The sequence below is a fragment of the Crocuta crocuta genome, unplaced genomic scaffold (genome assembly GCF_008692635.1).
Source record: "Crocuta crocuta isolate KB4526 unplaced genomic scaffold, BGI_CrCroc_1.0 scaffold273, whole genome shotgun sequence".
NCBI lineage: Eukaryota > Metazoa > Chordata > Mammalia > Carnivora > Hyaenidae > Crocuta > Crocuta crocuta.
This window is the reverse complement of record NW_027529425.1, coordinates 7,143,438-7,166,317: the sequence shown is the minus strand read 5'-3', so window position 1 is coordinate 7,166,317 and position 22,880 is coordinate 7,143,438. Positions and strand designations below refer to the sequence as shown.

The 22,880-nt window shown below is 55.1% G+C and overlaps 1 protein-coding gene across 1 annotated transcript in view; it reads left to right on the top strand.

The window, feature by feature from the left end:
* The window catches only part of DNAAF5 (dynein axonemal assembly factor 5), a 41,310-nt gene that overhangs the window by 1,516 nt on the left and 16,914 nt on the right, over positions 1-22,880 (top strand). The window contains exons 2-6 of the mRNA XM_077758812.1: positions 1,508-1,692; positions 8,394-8,518; positions 8,855-8,973; positions 18,880-19,112; positions 20,053-20,265. Coding sequence (XP_077614938.1) covers positions 1,519-1,692; positions 8,394-8,518; positions 8,855-8,973; positions 18,880-19,112; positions 20,053-20,265 — 864 coding nt within the window. The 5' untranslated portion in view covers positions 1,508-1,518. The remainder of the gene's footprint in view (positions 1-1,507; positions 1,693-8,393; positions 8,519-8,854; positions 8,974-18,879; positions 19,113-20,052; positions 20,266-22,880) is intronic.

Below are 22,880 nucleotides of genomic sequence, written 5' to 3'. Positions count from 1 at the left end.
TTTAATGTTTTTTATTTATTTCTGAGAAAGAGAAAGAGAGACAGCGTGAGCAGGAGAGGGTCAGAGAGAGAGGGAGACACAGAATCTGAAGCAGGCTCCAGACTCTGAGCTGGCTGTCAGCACAGAGCCTGATGCAGGGCTCGAACCCACAAACTGTGAGATCATGACCTGAGCCGAAGTCCGACGCTTAACCGACTGAATCACCCAGGCGCCCCAGGTTCTGATTTTTAAAAGATCACTCTGGTGCTCAGAGAATTGATCACCAAGGTGGCAAGAGGGAATGAGGAGGTCCGTTGGGCCAATGGTTAATCCATACTTAGATGAGAGTTTGCTTGGACTTCAGGGGGTGGGCAGTCTGCTAACAGACATGGAAGAAAATGGATGGATGGGTGTGGGACATGGAGCTGATAGGGTTTCCTGTTGAATGAGGTGAGGGATGAGAGAGAAGGAGGTTTGAATGGACAGGAGACCAAGGAAGAATGAATGAGCCTTCCTTTTAGCCTTTCCCATTAGGGACCGTCAAGATTTCCATTGTGAGTCACAAGTTTGGGTTCAAATAGTGCAGAATTCTAGGAGAGCTGGGTTTGAGGCTTGGGCTGGAAACAGCCGTTGGGAATGACAAGCTTCTAACACATTTCTCATCGGCCCCCAATCACATCACTGCATGGTCTGCCATCAGCCAAGGCAACTGCTTCTGCCTCGCAGCCTGGGCACATTCCCACACTGGATTGTACGTTCCAGCAGCATGGCACCGTGGCTGCCCGCATCCTAGGTGCCCACTGATTTCCAAGTGAAGGACTGTTCCTTGTGCTTGAAGCCCATCCGATAGAGGAGGAGGGGGTGTGGACAAGGGACGTCCACACCCCCTCCTCCTCTACCCACTCCCCCTGGAGGAGCATCTCCTCTACCCACATCACACTGGGCAGTGCTCCATCAATATCCCTCCTTGACTCAAGGCCCTCGGGGTGAAAGAACTCGACCGTATTGTGGTTGAGTCTCCAGCAGCAGCAGAACTGAAGTCAGAACTCCAAAACCGGGGGCCAGCCTGGCTATTGGAGACATTCTGGGTCTGACTTTGTGTGAGGCCCTTACAAGTAGGATGCGGAGTGGCTTTACCCCAGGTGGTGTTGGCCCTGCCCCCTGCATAGCACCAGCCATCTGGCTTCGAGGCACAGCCAGTGTGGGGATGTGGACACTGTTCACCAGGCTCTGTTTGTCTCTGGTCGGCGTCCCTTTCAGGCACCTAGTGCCACTGCCATCAGCTTCAGACCCTCCTCACACCTCCTGCCTTCAGTCGAGAGGGAGTCAAGCCCCCAGCCTGTTCCTTTCGTGCTGTCTGGTTGCACCTGTCCTGTGCCTGTCTTGCCCATGTCCTGCGCCAGGGGTACAAACCTGTGCTTGGCAGGCCTGCAGCAGGGACCTGGGAGGGGAGAGGATGCTCCGGGGCGCAGGGGCCTGTCCTCCCGTGATCCCGTGGGGGTAACCGGTTTCCTCCCCCATCTCACAGATCATTTCCACATGCAGTCGGAGTCCTTGATCGGCCCCCTGATGCAGAGCGCCTCCCACCAGCACTGGAAGGTGCGGGTGGCTGTCATTGAGGCCACTGGCGTTGTGATCCAATTTGGCAGCGCCAAGTCGGTGGACGACGTCCTCCCTCACTTGGCTCAGAGGCTCTTCGACGACGTCCCCCAGGTAACGAGTCCCCCTGGGTGGTTCCCCCCCTCTCCGCCGGAACCACGCTATTTGTAACTTTCTCCTTTTTCTTCCGTAAAACTCTTAGTACCGTTGCTCCAGACATCTTGACATCATTTGCTGTCACCAGGTGACATCTTTGAGAAAATGTCTGTCACCCTCGTTCATGCCTCTGAGAAAATGGGGAGAGTTGAATTGTGTTAACATGTTTGTTGTTCTCCCTTTGGGGGAGCGTGGGAGAGGAGGACTTCTTCCTCAGAAAACAGTCGAACTGTGCGGACCTCCCGGTTTCAGAAGCATCTCTGATACATGCATCCATCAAGGCAGATTTACTGGACAAGCCCCAGTGGTTGGTGAACCAGAACTGTAAGCAGGAGGGTGGGTCACAGCCTGTGTGTTGAGGTCATCATTCTGTTGGGCCTTGGGACCCACTGATTGACAGACAGATGGAGCCCAGCATGCTGGCTATTTCATTGGCAAAAGTCAGCTTGGAGGCTGTCACGGGTGTGAGGCCACGGTTTGCGTATAGAATCTCACAACCCCCCAACAACATGAGCAGAGTGAAGGCCGAGGCGGGCAGTCCCCTCCCAGAGGGAGAACACGGCCAAGGGGTCCTCCTGGGGAGGGAGGGGCAGCGGTTGCTGGCAGAAGTCCCCGGAGTGGTCCGAAAGTGCCCCACCTGTGGCTGTCAGGACATGAGGTGGCTCGAGGCAGCCGAGGACTGAGAAGGTGGTGCCTCTGTGACCTCTGCTGTCCTGATAGGGGTTGGGGGGGCCTCTGCTGTCCTCATAGGGTGTGGGGGGACCTCTGCTGTCCTGATGGTGGTGGGGAGGCCTCTGCTGTCCTGGTGGGGGGGTGGGGGGCCCGGGGCATTAGCTGCTGGCCTCGAGCGCTCTTGTGCCAGCCACTCTCCTGAAGTCCACACAGCGTTGCCCTTAACCCTTTGCACCAGCTGCTCACACTCCCCCTGCGGTTTGGAGTTGGTGTCCCTTGGGCGAGGTGGCCCAGCTGGAGCTGGCCTCTGGGCCCAGGTGCGCTGACCCAGACACTGTTGTCTGGCACACCAGCCAGCCGCCCAGCCACAGGCACACTTCAGTTTCCTTCCAAATTGCTTTGTTTTGTCCTATTTTTTAAAGCAGCTTTATTGAGCTACAACTCACATACCATGTAATTCACTCATTTAAGTGTTCAGTGTTTTTGATACATTATTTTTGTTTTAAACTTTTTTTAATTTTTTGAAAGAGAGAGAGACAAAGGGTAGGCGGGGGAGGGGCAGAGAGAGAGGAAGACACAGAATCTGAAGCAGCTCTAGGCTCTGAGCTGTCAGCACAGAGCCTGATGCAGGGCTCAAACCCACGAAACTGACCTGACCTGAGCCGAAGTCAGATGCTTAACCAACTGGAGTCACCCAGGTGCCCCTGATACGTTATTTTTAAAGTATTTGGTAAAATACGTAATGTAAACTTTGCCATTTCTACCACTTCCACTCCCTCTACGTGCTCCCAGCACTTTTCTGGTGTGTGTGTGTTGGTAGCCGACCTACTGTATGTCGGGCAGCATCTGGGTGTGGTTGTGACTCAGGTTTCCCTGATGGTGAGTGACGTTGAGCGTATTTCACGTGCTTATTGCTGGATTGTCTACCTGCTGTGTGTGGATGTTGAACTCAGGGCCCATAGCAGTCTCGGCTGTTAGCACCTGTGCACGTGCGCACAGGGAGGGTCCAGATTCCTGTTCCAGTTGTGTAGACGGCTGAGAGCTTCTTACATTCCCTGTGGACGTCCTGAGGAGGCAGCGGGGCTGGGGGGAGCAGCCCTGGCTTCTCGTGGGGATTGGACGTGCCTCTTGGCAGGATGAGGGCGTCCCTCAGGGCTCTAGGGCCAGGACAGAAGCCCCCACTCAGTTGCACACCTGTGGCGTCCCACACCGGGGTCCCCTCGTGGCACATACCACACCGGGGTGACCACAGAGTTCCTCACACTGAGCTGATAGGGAGGTCATGGGCTCCCCTCTATACATCTGCATGGGGTGGCCCTCATGGTCCTGGGCTCTGGGTGTTTTCTGCGGCTTCAGGTGGTGGGCCTCCTGCAGAGTGTGGTCGCGGGACGGTGCCAGGATCTCACCCTGCTCTGTGTGGAGGGTCAGATCCTCGCTGCTCTGTAACTTGTAGAAATGCCCCACAGTTGGGGCGCCTGGGTGGCTTAGTCAGTTAAGCGTCCAACTTTCACTTAGGTCATGATCTCACAGTTCGTGGGTTCGAGCCCCGTGTTGGGCTCTGTGCTGACTGCCAGCTCAGAGCCTGGAGCCTGTTTCAGAGTCTGTATCTCCCTCTGTCTCTGACCCTCCCCTGCTCATGCTGTCTCTCTCTCTCTCTCTCTTTCTCTCTCTCCTAGAAATAAATAAAAATATTTAAAAAAAAAAAAGAAAAAAAAAAAGAAATGCCCCACAGCTGCCGTCCTGCTGCCTGTGTTCTAGGTCACTGCACTGCGCGGCAAGTGGCTTCCTGGGAGGAACTTACTGGAAGCGCTTTGCCTGAATTGACCCATCTGGTCTGTGTGAGGGTCCTGTGCCGAGGAGACCATGAGGACCCCCGTCTCCCAGGTGGGGGAGCGAGGCACAGAGAGGCACGGGGCTCTCCCTGGGGGCATGGGGGCCGGAACATGGGCCATAGCTCCCGGAATTCTCCCTCTGGAGGTTTGTCACCTCAGGTCTCCAGGACGTGTCTGAGGACGTGGAAAGGGGGTGTGGCAGGGCTAAGGTGGCTTCCTCAGAGTCCAGAAAGGCCCAGCCCCCCACCCCTGCACGCACCATCTGAGAGGCGAGGTGCCGGCCGCAGTCATCTGTCTACTGGGCGGTCACAGTCACCTGCGACCTCAGTTGCCCCCGGGGTCACCCTTATCTTCAGGAGCCCCTGCGAGTTACAGGTGATGACGTTTCAGCCGGAAGCTAGGCTGTGTGTGCTCACCCGACCCTGGTACTAAAGCACCCAGGACGTGTGACCGGCGTGGGTGTCCGCCAGCACCCTGCGGGGCGTAGAGATGAGCAGGTCCTGCCGCGGCCCTCGCGGAGACCTCACTGGTGCCAAGGAGTGATGGGTGTGGGGACACAGGGGTGCGCGGGGAGGGGAGGGTGCGCCGCCACTAGTCTACGGGATTGGGTGTTAGGAACTACAGGCCCCTGAGGGTGGAGTCCTGCCTCAGGGCCCTTGAACAGGTGTCAGAGTCTCGGGCTCAGCTCAGTGAGAGCGTCCTAACAGGGGCCTGCTGCTCTGTTAGCAGGTCATTTCACCGCAGGGGTGAGATCGGGGCTTGTGCGCAGGGGAGACGGGGTGCACACAGTGCTGGCTGTGGTGACCTTCCTGCCTCCTGCCCCCTGATGTCAAACTAAAGGAAAACTAACAACAGATACAGTAGCTGTTCAGGTCCAACGCATACTTAGTAAATACTATGCTGAGTGTTTTCATGATTAAGAAATATAAATGTTACAGATTCAGTTGAAGACCCTTCTGCTAATTTTTCTTCAGCTGAATTTGAATGCTGTATATTTGAAACAAAATTTGGTGTGTTATTAAAACACTTTTTTTTGTTTGTTTCTGAGAGACAGAAACAGACAGCATGAGCAGGGGAGGGGCAGAGAGAGCGGGAGACTCAGAATCTGAAGCAGGCTTCAGGCTCTGAACTGTCAGCACAGAGCCCGACATGAACTGTGAGATCATGACCTGAGTCGAAGTCGGACATTCAACCGACTGAGCCACCAAGGTGCCCCTGTTAAAACACTTTTGAGGGGCCCCTGGGTGGCTCAGTCAGTTAAGCATCCGACTCTTGATCTCAGCTCAGGTCTTGGCCTCAGGGTTTTGAGTTTGAGCCCTGTGTTGGGCTCTATGCTGGGTGTGGAGCCTACTTTAAAAAATTTCTTTAAATAAGATAATGAAACATTATTGGGTTGATACTATTAGAAACATTTTTTTTTTTGAGAGCGAGAGATAGAGACAGCATGAGCAGGGGAGGGTCAGAGAGAGAGGGAGACAGAATCTGAAGCAGGCTCCAGGCTCTGAGCTGTCAGCACAGGGCCTGACGTGGGGCTTGAACCCAAGAACCGTGAGATCATGACCTGAGCTGAAGTCGGACGCTTAACCGACTGAGCCACCTAGGCGCCCCAGAAACATTTTTTATTGTAAAGACGGGGCTTAACTTAAAACGATGTAAGATGCTTAAGATTCAAGGCATTTGGTGCCTGTGTGCCGTCCTGTGCCATGGAGCTACTTTGCGTGAGATGGTTATTTTCACTCGGGCACTGGGCGGAAGGGCCCCAGCCCCCAGAGGCCGAGTGCAAGGTGCTCGCATCCCCGGGAAAGGCGGCCTCCTCCTGCAGGCTTTGCCCAAGCTGCTGAGTCCGGTGTGGTGAGGAGTGCGGGTCTGCCGGCCCGTGGGCCTTACCAGCACCTGCTGAGAGCAGGGGCAGAAATAAACAGGCTCCTTATGAGAACCAGGCGTTTCCCTCAGTCCCTGAGATGTTCCAGGACATTAAAGGAGAGCAGGACATTCGCTTTCGTGTTCACGATACACGACTCTCCCCCTTGGCTGGCGGCGCTGGTCCGACAGGTCGCGGCCCAGGCGGTTCCCTGGCCCAGCACCCCGGGTAGGCAGCCCTGACTCCAAGAGGAGGACTCTGTTCATTCTGCTTTGTTTTCTTTAGTTGAAAGATTTCCTGCTTAGTCAACTGTCAGTGCTGTTTTCCTGCTGAGACAAAGGGGTCATTTGACTGGTGATGACGGGGTGGGCCAGTTTCTGGCGACAGCAGCTTGAGGCGCGGGGTGGGGCAGGGGAGGGGGGGAGGTCAGCCCTCGGGCTCCCCCAGCTCACGAGGGGAGACGCCTGAAGTCTCCACCCTGCAATGTGCCTGCATCTTGGGGATGCCACAGTGACTGTCGGGAGGGCGCAGCTGGATCGGCTCCCGAGATCCCCACCGCTCCCTGACCCCCAGTGGCTGGGATCACCTTTGCTGCGGGGGCCAGCCCTCTGGAGTCCCATCGTCCGGAGTGCCTGCCGTCCCTGCAGAGGCCCCGCTTGCTCCCTGTGCTCGGGCACCGGGCTGGGGGGCAGGTGGGCCCTCGTCAGACAGACTCTGGGGCACCACCAGCCTGTGGTGGTGGCTGAGCTTTGAGGGTCCCGCCTGCTATGTGAACTGTTGCAGTCAGAGGGACCCTCATTCAGCCCTGGTTCCTCAGCAGTTCCTCAGGGTCTCACGGAAAGACGGCTCTGTGCTCCTTCTGTCCTCTGCGGCACCAGCGGCGCGAGGCTGCTGTGGGTGTCCGTTTCTAGGTACTCAGACCTCTAGTCAGGCACATTTTCAAGTTCTTGGGAGAATATCTCAGATTTTCCGGGGTCCTTCTCTGCAGTTTTGATTGTTAATAATTTTACCCTGTTGCAACTTTTTATTTTAAAATATTTGTTTTTTTTATGTTTTATTTATTTCTGAGCAAGAGAGAGAGCATGAGCAGGGGACGGTCAGAGAGAGAGGAAGACACAGAATCTGAAACAGGCTCCAGGCTCTGAGCTAGCTGTCAGCACAGAGCCTGACACAGGGCTCGAACCCACAAACCGTGAGATTGTGACCTGAGCCGAAGTCGGACGCTTAACCGACTGAGCCACCTAGGCGCCCCCATATTTTAAAATAGTTTAATACGAGAAATTCAAACAGTAACACAGGGCCCAGGCCTCACCCCCATCCCCGTCCCCCGCAGGCTTGTTTGCCTCCCCCTTCCTCCATCTGCCCTGTTCGTACCCACACAGCACGAAGGCAAGTGAGCCTGGCGCCTCCAGCGTGTCCAGCACCGTGCCAGGTGCTTTCCTTCCTGGCCAAAAGCCAGCGTCCGGTTGTCCTATTCTGCAGAAAGGGCACGGGACACCCCCAGTCCACATGCCTAAACGTGAGCTGCCCACACCTGTCCCCTGACCTGTGAGCGGCCGGGGCATTAGTGCTACAGGCACACCCCCAGGAGACGCTTCCCCTGAAGTCCCTGCCAGTGCAGCCCCAGTCAGCAACAGACACACACGTGGTCGGCCGCCGGCCCGGGGTGGGACAGCCCTCAATGTGGTGCCGCTGCGCTCCCAGGCTCCCCAGGATGGGGCAGAGGCTGGGCTTCAGCCCGTGCTGCTCCCCCCTCACGATGACAGGCTGTTGAGTCCCCGCCCCAGCCCTGCTTTCAGGGAGCTGGGCCTCAGGCACCTGTATCTTCCCTGTGGTGGGAAAAGGAGGCAGAGGCCTGCAGGTCACCTTCACAGACGGCCAGAACTGAGGTCCTCTGCTGGCTTCCTCAGGAGTCCCTGGGGCTCCGGGACCCGGGGCCTTGGTGGCGTGGGCTCTGCAGGCTGAAGTTCCTGGTGGTTCGCCCACAGCCCTTTAAACGCCTGCAATAAGACGGTGCCTGGCCCAGGAGGCTCCCACACCGAAGGCCTTGCAGGCGCATTGCCCCAAGGCAGCCCTGTGGGTCCCCCTGCGGCCTGCAGAGGACCAGGCCATAGCCCTGGGGGCAGCCCTGGCATTTCCTCAGCAAGCCTGTGGTGTGGACTGCAGAGCTGCTCTGGGACCCCAGGCTGGCATCGGGCCAGGAGGGCCCAGCTCAGGCTCGCTGTGGAGTCCGTGTGGGGGGTTCCCTCTGTGTGTCCTGTGCCCGGCTGAAGCCCCACTTCCTTGGCGCGCAGGTGCGGCAGGCGGTGACCCGCGTGGTGGGGGGCTGGCTGCTGGAGCTGCGGGACCGCTACTCCTTCCTGCACAAGCTCATCCCGCTGCTGCTTAGCAGCCTGGAGGACGAAATGCCTGAGATCGTGTAAGTGCGGCACCCACGCTGCTGGCCCTGCGGCCCGGTGCGGGTTCCCTGTTTCCCGGACGTCCCAGCCCCGCCGAGGTTGTCGCTTGCAGCAACCGTGGTGTCTCCACCGCGGAGCCCTCCCGGAGCCACCTGTCCCATGTGTCCTGTCTGCTGGGGGTTGTGAGCCCCACAGGACGTGTCTGTGGCTGTTCAGTCGTCAGATTGTCCCCGTACACCCGAGACGGGTTCCCAGGTGTGCCCAGAGCACTGTGCCGGAGCCATCAGAGCCAAACGGAATTTCCGGCGCTCTGGGGCAGACGTGGCTCCACTGCCTGACCGAGTGTTGTGCTGCAGGCTTGTGGCCACCAGCCTCTGGGAGAAGGCGGGCCTGCAGTGGCAGAAGGAGAACGAGGACGACCTCAAAGACAAGCTTGACTTCGCCTCCCCCCCTCCAGCCCACCACCCCTCGCCAGGTGAGTGCAGCCCGCCTCGGTGGGCGAGGAGTTCTGGGGGGAGGGGCACCCACACTGCGTGGTGCAGACCCAGCCCAGGACGCCTCCCTGGGGCTGTCCCCTCTGAGCCTGCTCTGCTGTGGCTGTGTGAAGACATGGGCGCAGCTGCAGGCAGGGCAGGAATCTGGCAGCCGCACCCAGAATGCAGTTGCAGAGGAGCCAGGGCGCGGGGCGCACTCAGAGTGTCACTCTCAGCGGGTGTTCACCGGGAGCCCCGCGAGCCGTCCCTCCTCTCCGCCCAGCAGACTCTCCAGGGGATGCAGCTTCTCCCGCCGGGCATCTCCTTCACACAAAACACTGGCGAAGGCCACGCTGGGAAAGATGCCACGGTCGGATGACAGTGGCCACATGGAGCCTGCGGCCTGGCCACCTCTGCCGCCTGGTGTGAAGGCAGCGTGGGCATGAGCACTTGCACATTGCGCCTGCCGTGACAGGAGGCTCCCCAACCCCATGCAGCCCAGTGACCCCTCCCGTTGTGTGTAGCCTCGCCTCCCGCACCGCACAGCCGCCACACGCGGAAACCACGTGGGTTTCAGCAAAGGTACAAACTTCAGCTGCTAGTGGGTTTTTCTGACTTAGTAAAGTTTGACAGCGCAGCATCTTTTTAAAAATGTAGACCTTCGACACAAAGGTTGCTGTGATTTTATTTTTAAATGTGCCCTCATCACCTGGGAAGGAAGCAGAGCTCCGAAGGGGGCTCCTCCCCCCCCAATGTTTGGAGGCAGCATCTCCCCAAGTGGCCCTGTGGCCCCGGCAAACCACAGGGCCCTCCCTACCGGCTTCTCTCCAGGGCTGGGAACCAGTGAGTGGCCTTGGATGCAAAGTCTGGATCGCCTCCCTCCCCATCCTGGGCAAAACCTGAGGTTCTTGGTCTAGAGCTGGGTCACATGGGTCTCTGCCTACATGAGGTCGGCGGGTCACCCCCAGGTACCCGTGCACACGAGGGGCTGCAGGGCTTCTGGGTTTGGGTGATTTTGAATAAGGCCGATGTAAGCACCTGCATCTCTGGGTCCTGCGTGAACTATGCTCTCACTTTCTCGGTTAAGCCTCCGGAATGGGCACTGCCATTCTCTTTCTGACTCTTTCTGTGTCTATGTCTGTCTTCTCTGTGTCTCTTTGTGTGTCTCTATCTCTCAGCCTCTCTGTCTCTCTCTGTGTCTCTGTCCCTGTTTCTGTCTCTTAGCTGCACATATGCGTCCCACCTGCAGGGGGCAGGGTCCATGTCCGCACACGCGGTGGCGTTGGGCCTGCTGTTCTGCCGTCCTCAGAGGCGCGTCGTGGCTCTAACCTGCCGTGTGCTGGTCCACGTGTCTTCCGGGTCACGTGTCCAGGTCTGTTTCCAGGGTGGTGGGGTCGTTTGTTGTCCTCTCATGGAGTCATGAGGGTCCCTCACATGTGGGTGCAGCCTTGTGTCGAGTCTGTTGGAGTCCCGGCCTGCCTGCAGCCAGTGGCCCTGGCGGGGCTCTGCCTGCACTCAGACTCGCGGAAGGAAACCCTCCTGCTCACGGGCTCTCGCCGCCCCTGACACCGCGCTTCTGTGTGCAGACGGACAGACGGACGGATTTGATGAGGAGTACGGCTCACTGCTGAAGGGCCCGTGTCCTGTCACCACACGGGTTGCCATTAGCTTGACAAACACGTGTCCTGTTGCAACACAGAAACAAAGTCCCGTGTTCAGAACCTGGCTACGTGTGGGGAAGATCGGAAGGGCGTCGTTTACTGTCACTGAGTCGGTCACTCACTGAACCAGGCGCTCTCCTTGGGCAGAAGTGCAAGTTCGTGCCTGCCGAGGATGTGCCCACCCGCCGCACCCTCAGCCTACCAGCAGAGGGACTGAGCAGTGGCAGAGGGTTCCGGAGTCCCTCCTGCCGCAGTGTCCCCTGTGAACACTTTGTCCTTGGTGCTGCCTGCGTGAAGAGGAAGGCATCTCCTTGTGACAGTGACCGGCTTGCAAGACCTTTTGGCACAGGAGAGAACCAAGTTGGGTTTTCCCCTGATTTACACCTGGAGTTCCACTTGAATCGATGCCATTGTAACGTGGGCGCTTCCGGGTGGTGCCTTTCGGGCTTTTCATGTTCCTTCCAGAGCTCGGATCTGCTCTTCTTGCCTGTTTTGTCCAGGTGTTTGTACAGGTGGCAGTTGTCAGGAAAGTTCCACCGTGCAGAGGAGAGATGGGCGGGTCGGGGGGCCGGTGTGCGCCATGTGCAACCAAGCGATGGTCTGTGGCACACAGCAGAGCCCCTTGGAGCCTTGTGTGCTAGGGAGAGGGGACCCCGTCTGGCCCTACGGGATGTGGGTGGGATCCCAGTGCTCAGAGGGTTGGGAGAACCTGCTTTTCCCCTTATCAAAGGTGAGGTGCTCAGGCCGAGTGGCTGGTCCACAGGCAGTGGGTCAGGACTGGCACCCACCTGAGCCAGGTTCAGGTGTAGGATACGTGCGTGTCCTTGGGTGACCCTCCCGCTGACCACCGCCCCCTGCCGTTCTTCTGGAGGGTCAGTCTCTGGTCGATTCTGAGATGTCCATGGGAACATCATGTGGAAGCCCGAGTGCCCCACTCGCTGCCCATTTGTGGTGCCTTAGAAACTCACACGCCATTCAGGGCAGGCTTGCTGGCAGACTTAGACACACGCATTAAAAAACCGCTGACCTGTTTTTCTGCCTACAGTTAAATTACACTTTGTGTAATTGTGCAGGAACAAAGCCAATTTAATGTTCCGCCTGCTCCTGTCCAGCTTAGTCAGGCTTCTGTACTGACCTCTCCTTGAGTTAAAACTCCGGCATGGTGGGGGCGCTTTGCCCATTCACACACCACATTCCCCATCCCCCCCCAGGATGGGTCTCGTCTGCTGCATCTGCACCAGGAGCATCACCCACAGGCCCGGCAACCCCGACACCCGCCCAGACCAGTGATAAAGCCCCAGCTCAGCTGGTTGGAAAGTGATCTCGGGATGAATCAAGGGCACCTACTGGGGAAGACACAGCACCCATGCTTTGCGCAAAGATTTGAACTTGGACCCTCAGACCCAAGAGGTCACTGCTCCCAGAGCCTCTCTGCCTCCAGTGCACATGGACTTGTCCCCCAGCTGGCTTTGACCCCCCTTCGCAACCCACCTTTGCAGTGTCCCCTCCTGAATGACACAAGGCTATTGCCTTACTCCTGACCCATACCTTTGGTTTCTGGCGAGGTGAGGCCATTCTCTGTCGCCATCATTTAATTTTGTTTCAATTATGAAGACAAGTTGACTTTATGGGTATTTGCATCCTATCTGCTGGCCGTAGGGCTGAGCAAGCCTCCTGAGGGCGGCTGGCTCTGAGGAGCTGAGCCACACGCCTGCCGGCCTCCGTGAGCTGCCTCTGCGTGCCCAGTGCCTGCGGACTTTTCCAAGGCAAGATTAGGAGATAGCGGCCCAGTCTAGTCTGGACTCCGGACATAAGTTAATCATCACTCAGGCCCCGGGCGCTTCCTCAGATTCAATACAAACAGCAACACTGACCTGGGTTGTTTCCTAAAGCAGCGGTAATTGCAACGTGGGGAAAGAGAGCCCTCACACGTCGCTGCTACAAAGGCAAAATGGTGCAGCCACTTTGGAAGACAGTTTGGGAGCCTCTTAAAGTGTTATACATGCAGTTACCACGTGACCCAGCTCTTCCCGACATGCACGGCCCCTGTGATGACGTGACCCCACTGTCCCCACCCAGATAAACGCGAGACAAGAATGTACGTGCACACTCACAGCATCCTTTATAACAGCCCCAAAGTGGGGACACCGAGGGCCCACCAGCTGGTGCCCACATCAGCAGGTCGTGTCTGCTGCCACCATGGAGCAGCACTCAGCCACGAAGAGGAATGTTTTGGCGTGTGCCCTGAGACGAATGAATCTCAGAAACATGTTTAGTGAAAAGGCTTGTTCACGTGAGGTCTGTAGAAGAGATGGACAGGAAGCAGGGAAAGCAGACTTGTGGTTCCTTGGGGCAGGTGAGGGGTTGGTGGGCCCAGCACGGGGCCCTGGGGGGCTGAGAGTGCCACTGCGAGGGGAGGGGGCCCCTTCACACACACGTTCCAAATGGCTTCTGTGGCAGGTAGATCACACGTCAGTAGAGCTGTTTTTAAGACCCCCACAAGGCTGTGTCAGGGCTAGGAGGCTGTTGGTGGGGTCAATGAGCCTGTATTAGGGGCTCCCACCCCACAGGGAAGAAGACGGTGACTCAGTGGCCCCTTGCCCTGCTCGGGGCTCGGTCTCTGGGGACAGCCCTGACATGATGGGCATTTGGAGCCATGGCATCTGTGCCGATTCAGGATGGCTGCTGTGGGTGCTCATGGAGGCACAGGATGGGGCCCTGAGGCCCTGGGGCTGGCGAACATGAAGACCTGCCATGACTGGAGCGTGTCCTGGAGCACCAGGAGCAGCGGGCAGAGGCACGCGCTGTGGTTTCTGGACGCAGGGCTAGCAGGTGTACCCCATGTCCCTGGCCGTCTCTCCAGCCACTTAGCTCTTTGTTCTCTCCAATTACTGGGTTGGCTGTTTGGTTTTGCTTTGCCTTTTTAGGAAAGAAGGATTTTTTCTCAGTAGTGCTGAGTTCACACCCTGCCTGTGGCAGATACATCCATGGAGGTAGAGGCGTGCAGGTCGACCAAGGTGGATGCCACGGGCTTCCCGCATTACAGCGCGGCCGCTGAGCCAATGATTCCCGTTTTAGGATTTGTCCAAGTTATCAGAAACGTGCAGACTTTGGTACAAAGGTGTCATCAAAGTGACACCTATGACATTGAGGGTTGGGCCCACAGACCATAATGCTTTGCTCTGTCAGCTGGCCCCAGACCATAATGCTTTGCTCTGTCAGCTGCTTCAAACCACAGCCTGGATTCTCGAGTCTTCTGCTGTGATGGGCTGTCCTCTGCCGTCCGGGACAGCAGCCGCCAGCCGTGTGTGGCCGCTGAGCACTTGAAATGTACTTAGCAGAAGGAGACACTGGGCTGTGATTTATTTAAGCTTGACGAACTTCCAGTGGCCGCCTGCAGTTAGCAGCCTCCTGCCTGGAAAGCACAATTCTAGAGTCTAGACAGGGTTCGGCCAGCTCTTTCCTTGACACACCATTCGGTCAGGATATCAGGCTTTGGAGGCCACGTGTGTCCAGCTGTCCACTTGCGGTGGCGACACCACGACATTCTGAGCAGGCGTGCCCCCCACTGTCCCCCGTGTGACAGCAGGTACGTTGTCAGGAAGAGCAGCGTTTCTTGTTTGTTTCTGGCAGAATTACAGCAGGCTGGCTTTGGCAGCCAACAAAGAGTCGCCTAGAACTGATTTCCTAATATGGCATCAGAACAGAAGAGACCGGGGGCCTGGAGGTGGGCCCCGGGTTGCAAACTGCTGCTTTTACTAAAACTAACCAATGCTGACCTGCCTCCATTTCCTTTCTGTCCCAACAGTTTTGAATTTTCATGACGTTTTTTATTCGAATTCCAGTTAGGGACCATGCAGCATGATGTTACTTTCAGGTGTGTGGGGTAGTGGTTCGCATTGGACACACCACCCGGTTCCTGTCATTGGTGCCCTCCTTCGTCCCCATCCCCCAGCCCCGCCCCCCGGTGACCAGCTGTGTGTCCTCTAGCTTGAGAATCTGTTTCTTGGTTCGCCTCCCCCCCACCTCTCTTTCTCTCTCTGCCTTTGCTTATTTATCTTTTGTTTCGTTTTCTTAAATTCCATATGTGAGTGAAATCATATGCTATTTGTCTTTTTCTGACTGACTCACTTTGTTTAGCATTACGCTCCCCAGATCCATCCATGTGGTTGCAAATGGCAAGATCTCATTCTTTTTTATGGCTGAATAATGTTCCATTGTATATATACCACCTCTTCTTTATACATTCATCAGTTGATGGACACCGGGGCTGCTCCTAGAACTTGGCTATTGTTGATAGTGCTGCTATAAACATGGGGGTGCGTGTGCCCCTTGGGATTAGTGGTTTTGGTTTTGGTTTTGGTTTGGTTTGTTTTTGGTAAATACCCAATAGTGCAATTACTGGATCGTAGGGTAGTTCTATTTTTCATTTTTGAGGAACCTCCATGCTGTTCTCCAGAGTGGCTGCCCCAGTTTACATTCCCACCAGCAGTGGAAGAGGGTTCCCTTTCTTTACACCCTCGCCAACACTGGCTGTTTCTTCTGTTGTTGATTCTAGCCACTCTGTGAGGCTAAAATACAAGTTTTGACTTGTATTTCCCTGCTGATCTGTGATGATGAGCATTTTTTCATGTGTCTGTTGGCCATCTGGATGTCATCTTTGGAGAAATGTCTTCATTTCTTCTGCCCTTTTTTAAATTGGATTATTTGTTTTTCAGGGGTTGAGTTGTTTAAGTTTTTAATATATTTTGGATATTAACCCTTTATTAAATATGTCATTTGCAAATGCTTCTCCCATTCCATAGGCTGCCTTTTAGTTTGGTGACTGGTTCGTTCACTATTTAGAAGCTTTTTATTTTGATACAGTCCCAGTAGTTTACTTTTCCTTTTATTTCCAAGGATTCAGGAGACATATCTAGAGAACAGTTGCTCTGTACGGCCAGTATCAGAGACGTTACTGTGTTCTCTTGTAGGATTGTTATGGTTTCAGGTCTCACATGGGTCTTTAACCCATTTTGAGTGTATTTTTGTGTGTATGTTAGCAAGTGCTCCAGTCTCCCAACACCATTTGTTGAAGAGGCTCTCATTTCACATTGGATATTTTTTTCTGCTTTGTCGAAGATTAATTGGCCATATAATTATGGGTTCATTTCTGGGTTCTGTCTTCTGCTGATCCGTGGGTCTGTTTTGGTGCCTGTCCCATTCTGTTTTGATCACTGTTGCTTTGTAATATAGCTTGAGGTCCAGAATTGTGATGCCTCCAGCTTGTTTTGGTTTCTCAAGATGCCGTTGGCTATTTGGGGTCCTTTGTGGTTCCATACACTTTTTAGGATTGTTTGTTCTAGCTCTGAAGAATGCTATTGGTATTTTAATAGGATTGCATTAACTGCAGATTGCCTGGGCTCCTGGCTGGCTCGGTCAGTGGAGTATGCAACTCATGACCTTGGGGGCTGTGAGTTCGGCCCCATGTTGGGTGTAGAGATTACTTAAAAAATAAATCTTAAATCTGTAGATTGCTTTGGGTAGTATGGACATTTCAGCAATATTCTTCCAATCCATGAGCATGGAATGTCTTTGCATTTCTTTGTATCCTCTTCAGTTTCTTTCATTAATGTTTTATAGTCTTCAGATACAAGTCTTTTACCTCCGTGGTTAGGTTTATTCCTAGGTGCCCTTGTATTTTTGATTCAATTGTAAACGGGATTGTTTTCTTAGTTTCTCTTTCTGCTGTTTCATTATTGGCGTATAGGAACACAATACATTTCTGTACATTGATTTTTGCGTCCTGCGACTTTACTGAATTCATGGATAAGTTCTAGCAGTCCTTTTAGTGCAGTCTTTCAGGCTTCCCGTATATAGTGTCATGTCATCTGCAAATAGTGACAACTTTACTTCTCTCTGTGGCTAGGACTTCCTGTACCATGTTGAACAGCAGTGGGGAGAGTGGACATCCTTGTCTTGTTCCTGACCTTCATGGAAAGCTCTCGGTTTTTCCCCATTGAGTATGATGTTCCCTGGGTTTTTCATAAACGGCCTTTATTATGTTGAGGTTTGTTCCTTCATCCCTACTTTGTTGAGGGTTTTTATCACGAGTGGATGTTGTACTTGGTCAAATGTTTTTCTGCATCTGTTGAAATGATCATATGGTTCTTCTCTGTTGTTTTATTAATGGGATGTATCATGTGGATGGATTTGTGAGGACTGAAACACCCTTGCAACCCAAATCCTCCTCAGTCGTGGTGAGTGAGTTTTTAATGTACTGTTAGATTTGGTCATCAGCTGGCCTGCATTTCTCCTTTTTTGTGGTTTTGGGATCAGGGCGATGCTGCCCTCACAGAAGGAATTTGGAAGTTTTCCTTCCTCATCTACTTTTGGAATAGTTTGAGAACAGAGTTTAAGAATTTTAAGATCAAACTTTTAATCCAAATCTTTGAAACCTTTTTTGTAGAAATTGACAAAGTTACCCTAAAATCACATGGCAATGCAGGGGACCTAGGACAACCAGAACTTTGACCACGAAGAGCAAAGTTGAAAGGCTAACACTTCCTTTTCCAGACAACCCGCAGAGTGAGGGTGCAGGACCCCAGACAGCGTGGAGCCAACCGACAGGTGTATACCTGACAGGCAGACGGGGACAGAGGTCACGTGGCCACAAGTAGACACCCACTAATGTGGATGTCTGATCTTTGACAGATTCGGTGACACTGTGGCAGAGAAGGGATGGTCTTTCAACATTGGTGCTGGAAGAACTGGATTTGCACATAATTGGGCATGAATTTGGATCCATTCCTCATATGATACAAAAATTAACCTGAATTGCATTCTGGACCTAAATTAGCACTTGATCCCGTAAACCCCTGTGAGCGTGGGTTGGGTGTTCTCTCGTGTGTGCTTGGGAGCACCGTGTACAGAATCGCGAGCCGATGAACCGGGCTTCACCAGAACGTAGTTGTTGACAGAGCGAAGCAACAGCTACAGATGGAAAATATTTGCAAATTATAGATTGCAAGGCTGTGTTCAGAATGCAGAAACAACGCTCAGAACTCAATAATAAGAAGAGTTCAATTTTTTCGTGGGCAGATTTTTAAAAAAAATTTTTTTAATGTTTTTATTTCTGAGAGAGAGAGAGAGAGAGAGACAGCGTGAGCAGGGAAGGGTCAGAGAGAGAGGGAGATACAAAGTCTGAAACAGGCTCCACTCTCTGAGCTAGCTGTCAGCCAGTACCCGACATGGGGCTCGAACCCACGAACCGTGAGATCATGACCTGAGCCGAAGTCGGACACTGAACCAACTGAGCCACCCAGGCGCCCTTGTGGGCAGATTTTTTTAGAGTGCCTCACCATGGAAGTTCCACATCCTTAGGAAACAACGGGAAACCATAGCAGGCGACACGTACCCTCTAAGTGGCTGTCGTTGAGGACTGGCCCCCCGCACGCTCAGGCAGCGGGGATGCAGACCGACGCAGCCACTTTGGAAAGTGCAAGGCAGCTTCTTCAGTGGAGTGTCGCCTCCCTGGGGAGCGGCCGCCTCGTCCGCACAGCCTTGGCCTTGGTCACAGTCAGCCCAGGAAACAGCCCTAGGTCCCGGCTGGTGACCGACAGGCAGAGGGATGAAGCCACGCGGATGGCTGCAGGGTGAACTGCACAGTCCCCCTTAGAGACAGCCCATGTGCAGTGACAGGAAGCGGAGCGGGGAGCCCTGGGGGTACAGGAAGCTTTGGGGCGATGGGTACCCGCATCCTGATCGCAGCCCTGGTCCAGAAGTGTATCCACGTGTCGGAACACATCAGGTTAGGCACATGGTACATTTTGTTGTGTCACTTACACCTCGGTTGCCGTACAAAACTTTTAAGCTAAATGAGGACACTATGGCTTCATCTCTGTCTTCAGAGTCAGTTTGCGTTTTTAAGATTTCAAGCTGAGGGGCACCTGTGTGGCTCAGTCGGTTAAGCGTCCGACTTTGGCTCAGGTCATGATCTCCTGGTTTGTGGTTCAAGCCCTGCATTGGGCTCTGTGCTGACAGCTCAGAGCCTGAAGCCTGCTTCAGATTCTGTGTCTGCCTTTCCCCTGCTCACACTGTCTCTTTCTGTCTCACTCTCAAAGATAAATAAAGATTTTTTTTTATCTTTAAAAAAAAAGAACAAAACCGGCAGGTGCGCCCCAAGTAAGGAATGCGTGAGGAATAACCTTCCATAGGAATCGTGAGATGTTTTTTGAGAGTTTCCCAGCTTTTGATTTTCTCCTCCAGAGAATCGCCCGGGGCTGGGCTGTCGGGAGCTCGTTTTCAGAAACCTCTCCAAGATCCTTCCCGCCATCTGTCACGACATCACCGACTGGGTGGCGGGGACCCGGGTGAAGGCTGCACAGCTGCTGGCGGTGCTGCTGCTCCACGCCGAAGAGCACATCACACAGCACCTGGAGGTCATCCTGCGCGCCCTGCAGCGAGGCTGTGCCGACGACGACCGGGCTGTGGTCAGCAGTGTGAGTTGCCTCTTCCCGGTCGTGGTCACGGAGCTGTAGGTCTGGGTTGTAGCATCCGCCTGTGTTAGGTCGTGGGTCTGTGGGTTTGACGCAAGCCACCGCAGAGCTGCCACTACGGCTAAGGTAACGTTCCCATCGTCGGAGATTCCCTGGGGTCTTGGCAGCTGCTCCCCCCATTGCAGCCCCTGCACAACCCATGTCTGTTTTCTGTGCCCGTGGAGGGGGCCGTGTATGGGTCACTCCTTGGGAGGATCGAGCCTGCCGTTCCTCACGGCTGCTCTCCCAGCGCATGCGGGCCACGGCTCTGGATGCATCGATCCCACCAGCAAGCCGGCCACACCGCTGACAGTCTTGTCCCTGAGGGTCTAGCTAGCGTAGCAGGGCCCTCCCTGGCTCTGACGGCCGTCATGCCCACGGGCTCTGCAGCGAAAGCCAGGCAGGGTTGTGGCCTAGTGTGTGGAGAGAAGCAGCTGAGCCTCAGTTAGGTTTCCTTCCCTCGTCCTGGTTGCCCCACGTTGCTGAGTGACAGCCTGCGTGGACCTCACTCTGGATACACGTGGGCCTGCGACAGAGGCCTGGCACTCTGGCACTTGTCCCTGTATTGTTAGACAACAATACCTGGACAACACCTGGAGTGTTGCAGGGATGGGGTCCTGCTGGGCCTGTCCTTTAGAGCCTAGCTTTTCTCACTCCCCGATGCCCAAGGGCCTGCCGTCCTGACTGCCAAGGGGCGCCCCTGGCGTGGCGGTGCCAGCGTGTGGCTCTTTGTAGCAAGCCTGGGTCACTGGCAGCAGCCCCGGGATGTGATGTGCAGTGGGCCGTGGGCACTTCCTGTGGCACACAGGCTGGTCACAGATCCTCCCACTGCCTCTGATGAGGGCAGGGGGAGGCCAGCGGGGAGCTGCGGGGCAGCCCCCCAACGTCTCTCCTCCTTGTGCAGTGCACCCGATCTGCTGAGCTGGTCGGCGTGTTCGTCAGCCCGGAGGTGTTTCTGAAGCTGACCCTGCCTGCGCTGAAGAAGTCGCCGTCCCCCTCCGGCCTCCTGGTCTTTGCGTCCATCGTCAGAGGGTGCCCTCGGGAGGCCCTCCGGCCGCACCTGAATATAATCGCCACAGAGCTGGCCCGGCCCCACATCTGTCAAGGCTCTGAAAACGTAAGTTGTGGGAAGGGAGGCGGGTGGAGCACATTGTGTGGGTGTTGGCGCCCCCTGCCGGCGCTGTCAACACACCACCGCAGGGGGTTATAGTAGATCAGGTTCGGGGACGCATCACCGCAGGTGGTTAGTAGTAGATCAGGTTCCGAGACAGATCACCGCAGACGGTTATAGTATGTCAGGTTCCGGGACAGATCACGCAGATGGTTATAGTAGGTCAGGTTTCCGGATGCCTCACCGCGGGTGGTTAGTAGGTCAGGTTCTCGCCAGGCTTGGGTGGGGCCCGCACCCATCAGACCCTTCAGCCAGACAGTGGCAGCTGAGGTCTGGGCACCCGCACGCCTCCTGCCTCGTTGTTCTGTCCAGTCAGTGGCCATTTACGTTAAAGCTAAACACTGAAGGTGCACGCTGGCCGCCTGCCACCTGCCCCACGGCGGGGCAGGGCGCGTCCCCACCGAGGACTGACTGTGGAGTGGGCGCGCAGCAGATTTTGGGGGGCACCTCCCCCACCCCGCCGTGGGCCCGCAGCCTGTCCCCAGTAGCTGGGGCGGCACTCACATCCCCGGGCATCTTAATAACGTGCTGGGGACGAGCAAGCTGGGCACTGGAAGCGGTGATCGGTGTCTGCCCTGGGTGTCGCGTGGACATGGTCTGGGCGGTCAGGCCTAACCTTTTGAAACAATTCATAATTGTTTTCTCTTGAGAAAAGTGTAAGAACTTTGGGTTTGTGTGGTTGTGGTGGGCTTCGGCCCTGTACCCCCAGTGCTCTGCCAGCCACTCTCCCCTGCAGGCGCCGGGGGGGGGAGGGGGGGCACTGCTCGGTGGGTGAGGGGCCGGCTACAGCTTCAGGCCCTGCCAGGCCCTGGGGCGCTGTGACTCATCTGGGCCTCCTGGCCCTTTCTCCGCGCGCATCCTTGGGCAACAAGGTGGTCTGGACTCGGTCACAAATCCACATGCAAGGCTGCAAGGCCGTTTCAAACACGAGGAGGGAAGTGGGGCCGAGGTCTCAGCAGGGAGTGTTGGTGAGCCCTTCCACCTGCTTTTGGTGCTTCTCACACGTTGCACCTTTTCCCAAACCTGTTTTTAACGTGATGGTCGAATCCGCATAGATTCTGCGTATTTATTCAGATGGTTCTGGAAACGATTCTGATTATTCTATGTGGATATGTGAGCCAGAAACTTTTCTTTTCCTTAAAAGCTGAATTTGGAAAACTGTATAGATGCTTTTGATTGATTGATTGATTTATTTATTTTTTTGAGCACATGAGTGAGCAAGGGGCAGAGAGGGAGAGAGTGTGAGGCTCAAACTCACGAACCACGAGGTCATGACCTGAGCCAAAGTCAGATGCTCACCTGACCGGCCCCCCCAGGCATCCTTGTACAGGTGTTTAAGTACAGAGTTCATGTCTTACAGCAAAGAAAGTAAAATTCTCATGCTTTAGCGTGGTCTGTAGAAAAACGTAGTCTCTTACTTCACGTGGTTCAGATTTAGTGTTTGGCTTCTCCTCATCTGGCTTTTTCGAGGAGGCAGTGATGTGTTTAAACACAGACACCTCTCTGAGGACGCGTCGCTCTTGATGTGTGCCAGCCCCGGGCCCAGCAGCCAGCGCAAGGAGAGCCCGAGCACCTCCTTCCCCTTTCCTTACAGACCCAGAGTTTGGCAGAGGCAGATGCGGCCCTGTCCTCCAAGGTCGGGAGGGTCCCGTGGTGACCTGGGACATGGCTGTGCCTCCTGCAGACGTCCCTAGGCAGCTGTTCTTCATGAACAAGCTGAGGGGCGGAAACTCCGCGTCAGCCCAGCACAGGTACCCTGAAGGTGTGAGTGGCTGGGACCCACAGCGACAGCCATCCCAGGTGCGTCGGGCCAGCGCTGCACCTGGGGCCCAGCCGAGGGAATTTGATCCTTTCCTTTGAAATGTTTGCTTTGTGACAGGGACCCCAGGGGAGGAAATTGTCTGATGCCATGAGGATAACTCGCCTGCTCCTGTTTAATTAGTGTAAAGCCAGGGTGCACGGGTGTGGGCGTTGTCACTGAAATGTCAGCCTTGGGCGCTTTCTCCCACGAGAGTCAGCAGCCTCAGGTGACACGTTCAGGGGCAGAAGCTAAAGCATGACTCTGTTGTCCTTGTGCAGCCTGTCCCTGGGACGCAGGCAGAGGTGGACCATCTCTGTAGCCAGTGCCAGTGGAAACACGTGCGTTCTCACTGCCCGGCACAGGCAAGCATGCGCCCCGAGACCGCCCATGGAAGCGAGTAGCTCATGCCTCAGAGGGGACTTCTTCCTAATGGAATCGCTCCTGAAGTGTTTGGTGTAGGTCACTTCAGAAATTAGCTGAGTAGGGCCTGGGGCTCAGCCAGTTAAAGCATCCAACTCTTGATTTCAGCTCAGGTTCGTGGGATCGAGCCCCAAGTCAGGCTCTGAGTTGACAACACAGAACCTATTTGGGATTCTCTCTCTCTCTCTCTCTCTGCCCCTCCCCCACTCATTGTTAACCACAAAAAAGAAATTAGCTGAACTCTTATCCTCAGAAACTCCATTGCGATCAGTCCAGGCCCGAAAGGAATTGGGCCATGGGACATGTGAGGATTTGAGCGAAACCACCGTCTGGCTTTTTG